Consider the following 17,500-nt stretch of genomic DNA (forward strand, 5'->3'; position numbering starts at 1 on the left):
GGTCGGGGTAGAAATGTGGCGGGGCGGAGAATTCCGCGCAGTATATTTATATGACTGCTCTATGGTGCCACCTAGTGTTGAGATACACGAACATCACCTTGTTAACCATTTACACTCCTTACACCACACATATCATCACACAGTATTCACTGTGGACTGCGCTCGAGGAGGTGCCACCTTACAGGTGAGATATTAAACCTTTCAGGTGAAGACAAACGACCCCATTATACTATTTGGGAGATTGGTTCTCCCTGGTATCTGGAGCCAATGTTTATCAGTCAACCAATGACACTGAAGTGGATGACTTGGTCATTGTCATGTTGCTATTTGTGGGATCACAGAATGGTTACAGTGCTGACGGAAGCCATTCGGCCCATCCTGTGTGCACCAGCTCTCTGAATGAGCAATTCACGCAGTGCCATTCTCCCCGTAACCCTGCACATCCCTCCTTTTCTCATAACAGTCTCATTCCCTTTAGAAAACCTCGATTAAACCTGCCTCCACCACGCTGTCAGACAGTGCGTCCCAAACCCTAACCGCACGGTGTATGAAAAAGTTTTCCATCATGTCACTTTTACTTCATTTACTAAATATTTTCAATCTGTTCCCTCTCGTTCTCGATCCTTTCTCGAGCGGGAACAGTTTCCCCCCCGATCAAACGTCCAGACCACTGTGATTTTGAACATCTCTATCAAATCTCCTCTCAACCTTTTTTCTGAGGAAAAGAGTCCAAGTTTCTCCAATCTATCTGCATAACTGACGTGCTTCATCCCTGGAACCATCCTTGTGAATTTTTTCTGCACTCTCTCCAATGCCTCCACATCCTTGCTAAAGCCCACAACTGAGCACCATACTCCAGCCGAGGCCAAACTTGTGCCTTATCCAAGTTCAGCATAACTTCCTTGTCTATGCGCCCATTAATAAAGTACAGAAGACTGTTGCTTTACCGACTCTTCTGTCCTCCTGCCTTTCACCTTTGATCATTTTTGCAGATTACAGCCAAGCTGCTCTGCTTCTGTCCGAGATGCTGCGGTGTGCAAACTGCCGCTATCTTACAACAGACATTACTCTTCAAAACTGCTCTTTGGCTGTGGGTGGCTCTGGAAGGTCCTGAGGTTGTGAAGGTGCTATAGAAAGGCAGCAGACACAGGCTGTGATCCTTCTTTCTTACCTTTGCTAGCTGTGCGTTAACCCAGTTTGTGAAAGTCCGCTTCTGAACCTGCTCCTGTTCAGCTGTAATGTAAAATATGTGCAGCCTTAGAAACAGAATTGGTTCTTACACCACAGTGAGCTCGTAGCAGGAACTTACTGAGCCTATCTGAGCTTCGACACACACTTATACACACGCACTCTCACTCACACTCACACGCACTCTCACACTCTCACTCACACACACTCACTCTCACACACACACACACACACACATGCACTCACTCACACACACATACACAGACACTCACACACACACATACACACACACTCACAGACACTCTCGCACACACACACACTCTCACACACTCACTCTCACTCACACTCACTCTCACACACATGCACACTCACACACACACACACTCTCACACACTCACTCACCCCCTCACTCACACACTCACACGCACTCTCAGTCACCACATATGCGCACTCTCACACACACACACTCACTCTCACACACACACACTCTCACACACACTCACTCACACACACACGCACTCTCACTCACACACGCGCGCTCACACACACACATTCACTCTCACACACACTCACTCACTCACACACACACATTCACACACACTTATACACACGCATACACACACACACTCTCACACTCTCCCTCACACACTCTCACTCACGCATACTCCCACACTCACTCACTCACTCACACACACTCACACTCTCACGCACACTCATTCACTCACACACACTCACACACTTTCACTCACACACACACACACTTACACACACGCACTCTCACTCACACACACGCGCTCACACACACATTCACTCTCACACACTCACACACTCTCACTCACACACACACTCTCACACACACTCACTCACACACACACTTACACACACGCACTCTCACTCACACACGCGCACATTCACTCTCACACACACACGCGCACATTCACTCTCACACACACTCACTCACTCACACACTCTCACTCACACACTCACACACTCTCACTCACACACACACTCACACACACTCACTCACTCACACACACACACACTTTCACTCACACACACACACTTACACACACACTCACACGCTCTCACTCACACACACTCACACACACTCACTCACTCACACTCTCACTCACATACTCTCTCGCTCTAACATACTCTCTCACTCTCACACACACTCACTCACTCTCACACACTCTCACACACACTCACACACTCACACTCACTCACTCACTCACTCTCACACACTCTCTCACTCACACACACTCACTCACTCTCACACACTCTCTCACTCACACACACTCACTCACTCACACATGCACACACTCACTCACACACTCACTCACACACTCTCACACACACACACACTCTCACTCACAGACGCACACACGCACTATCTCACACACAAGCACACTCACTTCTCTCACACACTCACTCACGCACACTCTCACACACTCACTCACACACACGCACTCCCACACACTCACTCACTCACACATGCACACACTCACTCACACACTCACTCACACACACACACACACTCTCACTCACAGACGCACACACGCACTATCTCACACACAAGCACACTCACTTCTCACACACACTCACTCACGCACACTCTCACACACTCACTCACACACACGCACTCCCACACACTCACTCACTCACACATGCACACACTCACTCACACACTCACTCACACACGCACACACACACTCTCACTCACAGATGCACACACGCACTATCTCACACACAAGCACACTCACTTCTCACACACACTCACTCACGCACACTCTCACAAACACCCACACAAACACTCTCACACACACTCTCACTCATACACACATACTCTCACACACACTCTCTCACACATACACTCGCTCACACACACACACTCACTCATTCACACACTCACTCGCACACACACACACACACTCTCTTTCTATCACACACTCACTCATTCACACACTCACACACATACACACTCGCATACAACCCATTCTTTAACTGAATTAATTGTGTTAAATGGTGCACAGATCCTCGTATCAATTAGTGATCCAACCTCAATGGTGCACAGACCCTTGTATCAAACAGTGATCCAACCCCAATGCAACATTGTCACCAGGACACACAAGGGGCCGAATGCTCTGAATCAGTGAGTTAATGAGTGGTTTGAATTGCTGCAATTAGGCATTGCACTTAGTCAAGAATGACAAATTTGTCAGGTTCATCCTAACTACCCTACAGGAACACACGTGAACACGCACATTTAGACTCAGACAGGGTCTCCTCAGTGTAAGGTGGTGATGAGACACAGACAGACATACCCTGGTGATACTGGAAGAAGTTTGTCACCAGATTCACATCTTTAACACTGGCAGACATATCCCCATCAGTCATTCTCTCCAAACTTCACTCGAGACACTTTGAACTAATTTCTACTGATGCTCAAGTGATGCCATTGGCTAAATGTCCAACTGTGTCCCCTCAAAAAATAAATTCCACCGTGAAGATTGGAAATGATGGTTCCCATATTGGAGTCTTCACTGTCGGGGCAGAGTTAGCCTTTGCTAAACTATCGTGCATTGTGGGCTGGGCCTGCCCAGTGATGTCTGCAACAGACACTGACCACAGCCCGCAAATAGTCCAGTATGATTAGAGTGTGAGCAATGACAATTCATGCAGAAAATGATGTATTCTCTTCCTTCACAATGGTATAAAGCTATTATCATAGAATCATAGAATTTACAATGCAGAAGGAGGCCATTCGGCCCATCGAGTCTACACCGGCTCTTGGAAAGAGCACCCTACCCAAGCCCACACCTCCACCCTATCCCCATAACCCAGTAACCCCACCCAACACTAAGGGCAATTTTGGACACTAAGGGCAATTTATCATGGCCAATCCACCTAACCCACACATCTTTGGACTGTGGGAGGAAACCGGAGCACCCGGAGGAAACCCACGCACACACGGGGAGGATGTGCAGACTCCGCACAGACAGTGACCCAAGCCGGGAATCGAACCTGGGACGCTGGAGCTGTGAAGCAATTGTGCTATCCACAAGGCTACCGTGCTGCCCCGGGTCAAGTCAAACCACAATTAGGTTTTAATTTTCTGTGTAAATTGGCCTGCCATTATTTTGTAAATCACTGAGAAGATCAGAATTGTTAGACGATGAAAGATCAATGTCTATCCAATTCATCTTCTACATTCTGACAACTCAAAGATTCACAAATAACGGAGTTATTGACTAATCACGGTGATCAATCTCTATGAGCGAGCGCGTAATAGACCCAGACACAAAGTGAGTGAAACCCTCAGTGCCAGAGATCTTCAAAATCACTCATTCCTCCCAAACCTGTCACGGTCCAGCGTGACTGCCGCACGTTCGTTCAGAGGGACAGCGCAGATATGCTGAGCAGAAGGGTTTCCTCCCCTGCCGTATGATTCGATGTCAATTTCCGAATATAGGCCTAGCTCCACATCAGCAAGGGCAGCAGCGTATTACAGTTAGCCTCAGGGCCACTGGGTTGACGAGAGGGAGATCAGCTCAGCCTCCTGCTGCTTGGGATATTTAGTTATTCCTGCCAGAGCAGCGATCGGCAACATGGGCTAGTGAGTGGGTCACCTGATTGGCCCTCCTTCATCTCAGCGGGGCGTAGGATCGGGGCTTGTCCACTAACAAAGTTCCCAGGAATGAGATTGAACACATTTAATACACAATACACGTCGAATATTTCATAACGAGTTATAGAAAATGCGTAATAGAACATAGAACATGGAACATTACAGCGCAGTACAGGCCCTTCGGCCCTCGATGTTGCGCCGACCTGTGAAACCACTCTAAAGCCCATCTACACTATTCCCTTATCATCCATATGTCTATCCGATGACCATTTAAATGCCCTTAGTGTTGGCAAGTCCACTACTGTTGCAGGCAGGACATTCCACGCCCTTACTACTCTCTGAGTAAAGAACCTACCTCTGACATCTGTCGTTTATCTATCTCCCCTCAATTTAAAGCTATAACACCTCATCACCATCTGAGGAAGAAGGCTCTCACTGTCCACCCTATCCAATCCTCTGATCATCTTGTATGCCTCAATTAAGTCACCTCTTAACCTTCTTCTCTCTAACGAAAACAGCCTCAAGTCCCTCAGCCTTTCCTCATAAGATCTTCCCTCCATACCAGACAACATTCTGGTAAATCTCCTCTGCACCCTTTCCAATGCTTCCACATCCTTCCTATAATGCGGCGACCAGAATTTCACGCAATACTCCAAATGCGGCCGCACCAGAGTTTTGTACAGCTGCAACATTACCTCATGGCTCCGAAACTCAGACACTCTACCAATAAAAGCTGACACACCGTACGCCTTCTTAACAACCCTCTCAACCTGGGTGGCAACTTTCAGGGATCTATGTACCTGGACACCGAGATCTCTCTGCTCATCCACACTGCCAAGAGTCTTACCATTAGCCCAGTACTCTGTCTTCCTGTTATTCCTTCCAAAATGAATCACCTCACACTTTTCTGCATTAAACTCCATTTGCCACCTCTCAGCCCAGCTCTGCAGCTCATCAATGTCCCTCTGTAACCTGCAACATCCTTCCGCACTGTCCACAACTCCACCGACTTTAGTGTCATCTGCAAATTTACTCACCCATCCTTCTACGTCCTCGCCCAGGTCATTTATAAAAATGACAAACAGCAGTGGCCCCAAAACAGATCCTTGTGGTACTCCACTAGTAACTGGACTCCAGTCTGAACATTTCCCATCAACCACCACCCTTTGTCTTCTTCCAGCTAGCCAATTTCTGATCCAAACAGCTAAATCACCCTCAATCCGCAGCCTCCGTATTTTCTGCAGTAGCCAACCGTGGGGAACCTTATCAAACGCCTTACTGAAATCCATATACACATCAACTGCTTTACCCTCATCCACCTGTTTGGTCACCTTCTCAAAGAACTCAATAGGGTTTGTGAGGCACGACCTACCCTTCACAAAACCGTGTTGACTATCTCTAATTAAATTATTCCTTTCCAGATGATTGTACATCCTATCTCTTATAAACCTTTCCAAGACTTTGCCCACAACAGAAGTAAGGCTCACTGGTCTATAGTTACCGGGGTTATCTCTACTCCCCTTCTTGATCATTTATATATCAACAGAACTGTCAACAACTTCAAATAGCAAAAACAAATTAAATATTTACACTGTGGACACAGAGGGAGCGCACGTCTCTCAGTGTCGTGAGCGATCAGCACGCTCCTCGCTTCACTCACCCTCACTCCACTCACCCTCGCTTCACTCACCCTCGCTCCACTCACCCTCGCTCCACTCACCCTCGCTTCACTCACCCTCGCTCCTCTCACCCTCGCTTCACTCACCCTCGCTCCTCTCACCCTCGCTTCACTCACCCTCGCTCCACTCACCATCGCTTCACTCACCCTCGCTCCACTCACCCTCGCTCCACTCACCCTCGCTCCACTCACCCTTGCTTCTCTCACCCTCGCTTCACTCACCCTCGCTCCACTCACCCTCGCTCCACTCCCCCTCGCTTCACTCACGCTGCTTCACTCACCCTCGCTTCACTCACCCTCACTCCACTCACCCTCGCTTCACTCACCCTCGCTCCACTCACCCTCGCTTCACTCACCCTCGCTCCACTCACCCTCGCTTCACTCACCCTCGCTCCTCTCACCCTCGCTTCACTCACCCTCGCTCCACTCACCCTCGCTTCTCTCACCCTCGCTCCACTCACCCTCGCTTCACTCACCCTCGCTCCACTCACCCTCGCTTCACTCACCCTCGCTTCACTCACCCTCGCTCCTCTCACCCTCGCTTCACTCACCCTCGCTCCACTCACCATCGCTCCTCTCACCCTAGCTCCACTCACCCTCGCTCCACTCACCCTCGCTTCTCTCACCCTCGCTTCACTCACCCTCGCTCCACTCACCCTCGCTCCACTCACCCTCGCTTCACTCACGCTGCTTCACTCACCCTCGCTTCTCTCACCCTCGCTTCACCCACCCTCGCTTCTCTCACCCTCGCTTCACTCACCCTCGCTCCACTCACCCTCGCTCCACTCACCCTCGCTTCACTCACCCTCGCTTCTCTCACCCTCGCTTCACTCACCCTCGCTCCACTCACCCTCGCTCCACTCACCCTCGCTTCACTCACCCTCGCTTCTCTCACCCTCGCTTCCCTCACCCTCGCTTCCCTCACCCTCGCTCCACTCACCCTCGCTCCACTCACCCTCGCTTCACTCACCCTCGCTTCTCTCACCCTCGCTTCACTCACCCTCGCTTCACTCACCCTCGCTTCTCTCACCCTCGCTTCACTCACCCTCGCTTCACTCACCCTCGCTTCCCTCACCCTCGCTTCACTCACCCTCACTTCACTCACCCTCGCTGCACTCACCCTAGCTCCACTCACCCTCGCTTCACTCACCCTCGCTTCACACACCCTCGCTTCCCTCACCCTCGCTTCCCTCACCCTCGCTTCACTCACCCTCGCTCCACTCACCCTCGCTCCACTCACCCTCGCTTCACTCACCCTCGCTTCTCTCACCCTCACTTCCCTCACCCTCGCTTCCCTCACCCTCGCTTCACTCACCCTCGCTTCTCTCACCCTCGCTTCCCTCACCCTCGCTCCACTCACCCTCGCTTCACTCACCCTCGCTTCACTCACCCTCGCTTCTCTCACCCTCGCTTCACTCACACTCGCTTCACTCACCCTCGCTTCACTCACCCTCGCTTCACTCACCCTCGCTTCTCTCACCCTCGCTTCACTCACCCTCGCTCCACTCACCCTCGCTTCACTCACCCTCGCTGCACTCACCCTAGCTCCACTCACCTTCGCTTCACTCACCCTCGCTTCTCCCACCCTCGCTTCACTCACCCTCGCTTCCCTCACCCTCGCTTCCCTCACCCTCGCTTCACTCACCCTCGCTTCCCTCACCCTCGCTTCCCTCACCCTCGCTTCACTCACCCTCGCTTCACTCACCCTCGCTTCACTCACCCTCGCTTCACTCACCCTCGCTCCACTCACCCTCGCTTCACTCACCCTCGCTTCACTCACCCTCGCTTCACTCACCCTCGCTTCCCTCACCCTCGCTTCACTCACCCTCGCTTCACTCACCCTCGCTTCACTCACCCTCGCTTCTCTCACCCTCGCTCCACTCACCCTCGCTTCACTCACCCTCGCTTCACTCACCCTCGCTTCACTCACCCTCGCTCCACTCACCCTCGCTTCACTCACCCTCGCTTCACTCACCCTCGCTTTATTACCCGAAGGGAACCAGTGGAATGTGGCAGACCCACACGTGGGCAACGGTCAACAAAGTGTCTCGTTGGCTGCGCTCTGGACCCTGATGGGCTGTATATGGCCCCCGGGGCGGCAGGGTGCCCACCGCTGAGCTGGAGAGTGTGTATAAAATAACAGCCCAACTCTGAGACCACCTGGAGAATTTCCCTTCCGACACTCAGGGGGGTTCAATCTGAGCAAGTGGGCAGTTCGAGCCACTCGTGGACCCCATTCTCATCCCAATTTTAACCAGGTTCCCAAAACAGGACATCTTAGAAGCAACATTAGGGAGAGGAGGAGGCCATTCGGCCCCTCAAGGCTGCTGGGCCCTTTACAGGTAATCTGCACCTCATCTCCATTCACCCACCTTAGCTGCATTGGTGTTGATTCCTTTACTCAACAGAAATATAAATCATTGTCTTGGAGTCTGTCGCAACAGGCTGTCAGAGAGAATTCCAGATTTCCGTTGTGAAGAATTCCTGACTTCATTCCTGATCGGCCTGTCTAGATTTAAGATGCCCCCCCCCCCCCCCCCCCGAGTTAAAGACCCCCCAGTGTCAACACGACAAGAATTTGGAGATACTCTAACCTTTTGAGACCAATTTATTAAGCTGCAGGTCACGGCGTTAACTATTACACAGGTAATACTTTTGGGGGTTGGTGTATGTACTTGACTTGGGTCCAATAAGAATTGTCGCAATGGAATAAAGTAAAACCAACAACTCTAAAGAATTTGTATTAATTCTTTAACATTTATTTATTCTATAACATTACAAATTATATGTATTTCATCCAACATAATATAAATCAAAATGAGTTAACGTTGAAATCCTTCAAAATCATTCTGATCACCAACTGAATCACCTCTCGATTAGTCTTCCTGTTTGTATATCTTATGGATCTTCCTCATCATCAGCGTCGGTAGGATCAGTAACTTTGGCATAATGTCCATCAGTAGTTGTCCTCAGTACTGTCAGGTACATTCAATATTCCACAATTTGGGAATGATTTTGTGTCAATGATGGAATCAAGTTAATTTCACATGTCTCTGGCCCATTGGGGCAATGTTGGTCTCATTGGGGGCGATTCTCCGATCGCGGGACTAAGTGTCCCCGCCGTCGTGAACGCTGTCGCGTTTCACATGTCTCTGGCCCATTGGGGCAATGTTGCTCACGTTATTCCCACCTTCAGTGACGCTTTCAACATCCTCCCAACATCCAGTGGTCCACATATTTTAGACATTGTCCTTGACAGGCTTATTTATAGACACATAAAGGGGCAGAACAGCCCTCAGAAAATCCCCAGGGATAACTGCTGTGTCGATATTGGCTAATCTCACTTCAACACTGCAGTATCAGCAAAGTGAGATCCAAACACACCCCGAATAATCATCCTGGGGTAACACGGACTGCAACTGGATGCAGTTGTACTTGAAAGTAGACTCCAAACTTTGATGTTGGTTCAATTCGCTTTATTGAACTTGTTAAGCATTAAGCAGAGCACACAGTTCACTGTGGGTTTGACACTCGACTAATCTAAGCGTGCTTACTATAACTAACTAGACCAGACTAACTCTGAGCCACGTGTAGAAGGTGCTAACTGATATATACACCCTGACTGTCAGTACAGTTGTCACCAGTGGAAAGAGACAGAGTGTTGATGCCTCGTGTGTTTTATAGTGGGAAACCACCTTCTAGTGTTCTGCCTGGTGATTGGTTGTGTTCTGTCCTGTGTGTTGATTGGCTGTACTGGGTGTCTGTCACTGCCTGTCTGTATCTCATTATGTGCATGAGTGCATATCGTGACACCTGGATGACAATGTCTTTAGGAAGTTTCTCCTTTGGGAAGGGTTTATACTTGACAATCACAATTAGCTTCAATCTTCTGGCATCCTCCAACCCCGTGTACCACCTTGTCTCTGCCCGGTCACCTTTCCCGGGACGGATTAGTCACCAAGCTTGGTAACAATCCTGTCTGCTGACATGCTGCAGTTCATCAGCTTTTCATCCACATTTCCAATGCAGGTCAATCGATGCACGTTTGTCTCTCAAAGTCACATGACAAAACAGGGACATTTGATGATGTTGTTGTGTATTTCTTATTAATCAGGCTGCAGGGACATAGTGAAAAATGTGTTTCCTGACAGGTTAATAAATGACCTCTGTTTGTGAATCTTGTGCAGCATCTGGCACTGGCCTCGATTTCTGAAACACCCACAGGAACTAGGAGCAGACGGCAGCAATTCAGCCCTCGAGCCCGCACCGCCGTCCAATCAGATCCTGGCTGATCTCCTCCTGGTCTCAAATCCACCTCCCTGCCTGTTCCCCATATCCCTTTAACCCGTTTTTTAAATCAGAAATATATCTATCACCTTCTTGAAATCATTTAATGACTCAGATTCCATCGCTCTATGGTGCAGGGAGTTCCACAAATCCAGCACCCTCTGTGAAAAATGCTTCCTCCTCACTGTCCACTGTCCGTGTGGAGTTTGCACATTCTCCCCGTGTCTACGTGGGCTTCGCCCCACAGTCCAAAGATGTGCAGGGTAGGTGGATTGGCCACACTAAATTGCCCCTTAATTGGAAAAAAATAATTGGATACTCTAAATTTACTTTTTTTCAATCGTGCTCAGAAGTTCTTGTAACAAACCGGTTTTATGTGTGTGTGTGTGCGTGAGACACCAACAGCAGGTAACAGGAGAGGCAGACTTGTCCTATGTGCACACGTTTATATCCAGATGCTTTTATAAGTGAGAAGGTTAAACAGTATGTGTTTTTGCGAGTTCTGAGAATTCATCTCCTCATTGGCTCTCAGCTCTTGCCTGGGCCTGGAGAGAGATAGAAAGGGAAGGGGACTGAGAGAGAGAGACAGAGAGAGAGACTGAGAAAGAGTGGCTGAGAGAGAGGGACTGAGAGCGAGAGAGCGACAGAGAGTGAGAGAGCGAGAGAGAAAGACAGAGAGAGAGCGAGAGAGAGAGACAGAGAGAGAGAGAGAGTGACGTGCCATTGATGAATACGAGACGAGCAGTGAACGGAACTGAGGCTTTAATAAACTAAACGACTTCCGGGTGCGGCGATGACCAGCTGAGTCGCACGTTTCGGCAGCTCCCGGTGAAACGGACTTTTGGGCTCTTGATAGGAGCCCCAACGGCAATTTTGACGGCTAAAAACACTGTGCGGTAAACCAGAAGGGAATCCCCCCTGGATACGGATGAAAAAAGGAGGAGAAAGTGGCCGGATTGCAGTGGATCCTTTAGAACAGCGGCAAGGAAGGCAAGCAAAAACCAAGATGGCGTCGGAAGGTGGCAGTTTAACATGGGGCCCTGAACAACAAGAGTTCTTGAAATGCTGTGTGGAAGAGCTCAAGAAGGAAATGAATAAAGAGCTGTTGGCCCCGATACTACAGGCGATCGAAGGGCTAAAGGAGGAACAAAAGACCCAGGAGCGGGAGCTTCGGGTCGTGAAGGCAAAGGCAGCCAAGAATGAGGATGACATACAGGGCCTGGTGGTGAAGACGGAGACGCATGAGGCACATCAGAAACGATGTGTGGAAAGGTTGGAGGCACTGGAGAACAACGCAAGGAGGAACAACCTGAGGATTCTTGGTCTTCCTGAAGGTGTGGAGGGAGCGGACGTCGGGGCATATGTGAGCACGATGCTGCACTCGTTAATGGGAGCGGAGGCCCCGGCGGGTCCGTTGGAGGTGGAGGGAGCATACCGAGTGATGGCGCGAGGACCGAGAGCAGGAGAAATTCCCAGAGCCATAGTGGTGAGATTCCTCCGTTTTAAGGATAGAGAAATGGTCCTTAGATGGGCAAAGAAAACTCGGAGCAGTAAATGGGAGAACGCGGTGATCCGCGTTTATCAAGACTGGAGTGCGGAGGTGGCGAGGGCGAGCTTTAATCGGGTCAAGGCGGTGCTTCATAAAAAGAAGATAAAATTTGGAATGCTGCAACCGGCAAGACTGTGGGTCACATATCGAGGGAGGCACCACTACTTAGAGACGGCGGATGAAGCGTGGACTTTTGTTGTGGAAGAAAAACTGGAATGAGCGGGTTATTAAAAAGAACGTTTGAACAAAGTGGTGGGGCGAATGTGGGGGGCAAAGAGGGGGGTTAAAAAGGGGGGAAAGAGGAGTTTTATGTACTAATCCTGCGATGTGGTAACTTTTCTCTCTTCCACAGGTGGTGATGGGGGAGGAGGGGAGGTGGAGGAGATGGGGCGTTGGCCATTGGGGGCGGGGCCAAGGGAGAAGCGCGGGCTTGGTTCCCGTGCTATGATAATCATGGCGGGAATAGAGAAGCAGGAAGGAGGGGGCGTCGCACGGTGCGAGCCGAGGTCACGGGGGGAAGCCGAGGTCGGCCAGAGTTCGCTGACTTCTGGGAGCAACATGGGGGGAGTAATTACGCTAGCGGGGGATCTAGCGGGGGGGGTGGGAGGGGGGAATTACTGGGTTGCTGCTGCTGGGGAGAGGGGGGAGCTGGTATGGGAGGGGATGGGCGGGGGGGCACCGCCTGGGGGAGATACAGCTGCGTGGGAACCGGGTGAGGAGCTGGAAAAAGGTGATGGCTAATCGACAAGGGGGGGGGGGTAGGAAGCCCCCCAACCCGGCTGATCACGTGGAACGTGAGAGGGCTGAACGAGCCGATAAAGAGGGCACGGGTACTCGCACACCTTAAGAAACTTAAGGCAGATGTGGTTATGTTACAGGAAACGCACCTGAAACTGATAGACCAGGTTAGGCTACGCAAAGGATGGGTGGGGCAGGTGTTCCATTCGGGGCTAGATGCGAAAAACAGGGGAGTGGCTATATTAGTGGGGAAGCGGGTAATGTTCGAGGCAAAGACTATAGTGGCGGATAACGGGGGCAGATACGTGATGGTGAGTGGCAAACTACAGGGGGAGACGGTGGTTTTGGTGAACGTATATGCCCCGAACTGGGATGATGCCAATTTTATGAGGCGGATGCTAGGACGCATCCCGGACCTAGAGATGGGAAAGCTGATAATGGGGGGAGATTTTAATACGGTGTTGGAACCAGGGCTGGATAGGTCGAAGTCCAGGACTGGAAGGAGGCCGGCAGCAGCCAAGGTACTTAAAGATTTTATGGGCCAGATGGGAGGTGTAGACCCGTGGAGATTTAGCAGACCTAGGAGTAAGGAGTTCTCGTTTTACTCCTATGTCCATAAAGTCTACTCGCGAATAGACTTTTTTGTGCTGGGAAGGGCGTTGATCCCGAAGGTGAGGGGAACGGAGTATACGGCTATAGCCATTTCGGATCACACTCCACACTGGGTAGACTTGGAAATAGGGGAGGAAACAGGAGGGCGCCCACCCTGGAGAATGGACATGGGACTAATGGCAGATGAGGGGGTGTGTCTAAGGGTGAGGGGGTGCATTGAAAAGTACTTGGAACTCAATGATAATGGGGAGGTCCAGGTGGGAGTGGTCTGGGAGGCGTTGAAGGCGGTGGTTAGAGGAGAGCTGATATCAATAAGGGCACATAAAGGGAAGCAGGAGAGTAAGGAACGGGAGCGGTTGCTGCAAGAACTTTTGAGGGTGGACAGACAATATGCGGAAGCACCGGAGGAAGGACTGCACAGGGAAAGGCAAAGGCTACATGTAGAATTTGACTTGCTGACTACGGGCACTGCAGAGGCACAATGGAGGAAGGCACAGGGTGTACAGTACGAATATGGGGAGAAGGCGAGCAGGTTGCTGGCACACCAATTGAGGAAAAGGGGAGCAGCGAGGGAAATAGGGGGAGTGAGGGATGAGGAAGGAGAGATGGAGCGGGGAGCGGAGAGAGTGAATGGAGTGTTCAAGACATTTTATAAAAAATTATATGAAGCTCAACCCCCGGATGGGAGGGAGAGAATGATGGGCTTCTTGGATCGGCTGGAATTTCCCAAGGTGGAAGAGCAGGAAAGGGTGGGACTGGGAGCACAGATCGAGGTAGAAGAAGTGGTGAAAGGAATTAGGAGCATGCAGGCGGGAAAGGCCCCGGGACCAGATGGATTCCCAGTCGAATTCTATAGAAAATATGTGGACTTGCTCGCCACGGTATTGACGAGGACCTTTAATGAGGCAAAGGAAAGGGGACAACTGCCCCCGACTATGTCTGAAGCAACGATATCGCTTATCTTAAAGAAGGAAAAGGACCCGCTACAATGCGGGTCCTATAGACCTATTTCCCTCCTAAATGTAGATGCCAAGATCCTGGCCAAGGTAATGGCAATGAGAATAGAGGAATGTGTCCCGGAGGTGGTCCACGAGGACCAAACTGGGTTTGTGAAGGGGAGACAGCTGAACACGAATATACAGAGGCTGTTAGGGGTAATGATGATGGCCCCACCAGAGGGGGAAACGGAGATAGTAGTGGCGATGGATGCCGAGAAAGCATTTGATAGAGTGGAGTGGGATTATTTGTGGGAGGTGTTGAGGAGATTTAGTTTTGGAGAGGGGTATGTTAGATGGGTGCAGCTGTTGTATAGGGCCCCGATGGCGAGCGTGGTCACGAATGGACGGGGATCTGCATATTTTCGGCTCCATAGAGGGACAAGGCAGGGATGCCCTCTGTCCCCATTATTGTTTGCACTGGCGATTGAGCCCCTGGCGATAGCGTTGAGGGGTTCCAAGAAGTGGAGGGGAGTACTTAGAGGAGGAGAAGAACACCGGGTATCTTTGTATGCGGACGATTTGCTACTATACGTGGCGGACCCGGCGGAGGGGATGCCAGAAATAATGCGGATACTTGGGGAGTTTGGGGATTTTTCAGGGTATAAATTGAACATGGGGAAAAGTGAGTTGTTTGTGGTGTATCCAGGGGAGCAGAGTAGAGAAATAGAGGACCTACCGTTGAGGAAGGTAACAGGGGACTTTCGTTACCTGGGGATCCAGATAGCCAAGAATTGGGCACATTGCATAGGTTAAATTTAACGCGGTTGGTGGAACAAATGGAGGAGGATTTAAGAGATGGGATATGGTATCCCTGTCACTGGCAGGGAGTGTGCAGGCGGTTAAGATGGTGGTCCTCCCGAGATTCCTCTTTGTGTTTCAGTGCCTCCCGGTGGTGATCACGAAGGCTTTTTTAAAAAGGATTGAAAAGAGCATCATGGGTTTTTGTTGTGGGCCGGGAAGACCCCGAGAGTGAGGAAGGGATTCTTACAGCGTAGCAGGGATAGGGGGGGGCTGGCACTACAGAGCCTAAGTGAGTATTATTGGGCCGCTAATATTTCAATGGTGAGTAAGTGGATGGGAGAGGAGGAGGGAGCGGCGTGGAAGAGATTAGAGAGGGCGTCCTGTAGGGGGACTAGCCTACAGGCTATGGTGACAGCCCCATTGCCGTTCTCACCGAGGAACTACACCACAAGCCCGGTGGTGGTGGCTACACTGAAGATTTGGGGACAGTGGAGACGGCATAGGGGGAAAGACTGGAGCCTTGGGGGGGGTCCCCCGATAAGAAACAACCATAGGTTTGCCCCGGGGGGAATGGATGGGGGATATGGAAGGTGGCAAAAGAGCAGGAATAACGCAACTGAAAGATCTGTTTGTGGATGGAAGTTCGCGAGTCTGGGAGCGCTGACCGAGAAATATGGGTTGCCCCAAGGGAATGCATTCAGGTATATGCAACTGAGGGCTTTTGCGAGGCAACAGGTGAGGGAATTCCCGCAGCTCCCGACACAAGAGGTGCAGGACAGAGTGATCTCAAAGACATGGGTGGGGGATGGTAAGGTGTCAGATATATTTAGGGAAATGAGGGACGAAGGGGAGACTATGGTAGATGAACTAAAAGGGAAATGGGAAGAAGAGCTGGGGCAGGAGATCGAGGAGGGGCTGTGGGCAGATGCCCTAAGCAGGGTAAACTCGTCGTCCTCGTGTGCCAGGCTAAGCCTGATTCAGTTTAAGGTATTACACAGGGCGCATATGACTGGAGCACGGCTCAGTAAATTTTTTGGGGTGGAGGATAGGTGTGCGAGGTGCTCGAGAAGCCCAGCGAATCATACCCATATGTTTTGGTCATGCCCGGCACTACAGGGGTTTTGGATGGGGGTGACAAAGGTGCTTTCAAAGTAGTGGGGGTCCGGGTCGAACCAAGCTGGGGGTTGGCTATATTTGGGTTGCACAAGAGCCGGGAGTGCAGGAGGCGAGAGAGGCCGATGTTTTGGCCTTTGCGTCCCTAGTAGCCCGGCGCAGGATATTGTTAATGTGGAAAGAAGCCAAGCCCCCGGGTGTGGAGACCTGGATAAATGACATGGCAGGGTTTATAAAGCTAGAGCGGATTAAGTTCGTCCTAAGGGGGTCGGCTCAAGGGTTCACCAGGCGGTGGCAACCGTTCGTCGAATACCTCGCAGATAGATAGACGGAATGGAAAAAAGAAGGCAGCAGCCCAGGATCGGGGGCGGGGGGGGGGGGGGGGGGGGGGGGAGGGAGGGAACCAGAAGGACTCTCAGGGTTGTTAATATATACGGTATAATATGTATAGGTCGTTGCTACAGATAATTATATATTGGACTGTTAAATTATATTTTTGGAGAGTGTTACTTGTGACAAGGCAGTTGCCAATTAGGGTTAGTTTTCATTTTTGTTATTTATTATTTATTCATTTTTTGTTTATAAAATAGGTCATTGTTATTTGTGTTGTTATAATATTGTGTAAAGGATGCACAATGTACTGTGTTGGTTGACCAAAAATTTTCAATAAAATATTTATTAAAAAAATAATAATAAACTAAACAGAAAGCCTCCTGGCCTCGGATCCCGAACTGGGGCAGCGGCGGAGACCAGCCACCTTTATACCGAGCCCGAGGGGAGGCGGAGCCAGCCATCTTTATACCGAGCCCGAGGGGAGGCGGAGCCAGCCACCTTTATACCGAGCCCGAGGGGAGGCGGAGCCAGCCATCTTTATACCGAGCCCGAGGGGAGGCGGAGCCAGCCTCCTTTATACCGAGCCCGAGGGGAGGCGGAGCCAGCCTCCTTTATACCGAGCCCGAGGGGAGGCG

General features: G+C 50.7%; 1 protein-coding gene across 2 annotated transcripts in view; it reads right to left on the reverse strand.

Annotated features, from left to right (window-relative positions):
* Positions 1-17,500, reverse strand: part of LOC140406132 (uncharacterized) — a 430,113-nt gene that overhangs the window by 350,530 nt on the left and 62,083 nt on the right. For both annotated transcript variants that reach the window (XM_072494284.1, XM_072494278.1), the window contains exon 2: positions 1,172-1,233. In XM_072494284.1, coding sequence (XP_072350385.1) covers positions 1,172-1,233 — 62 coding nt within the window. The remainder of the gene's footprint in view (positions 1-1,171; positions 1,234-17,500) is intronic.

Source organism: Scyliorhinus torazame, chromosome 2, assembly GCF_047496885.1.
Source record: "Scyliorhinus torazame isolate Kashiwa2021f chromosome 2, sScyTor2.1, whole genome shotgun sequence".
NCBI lineage: Eukaryota > Metazoa > Chordata > Chondrichthyes > Carcharhiniformes > Scyliorhinidae > Scyliorhinus > Scyliorhinus torazame.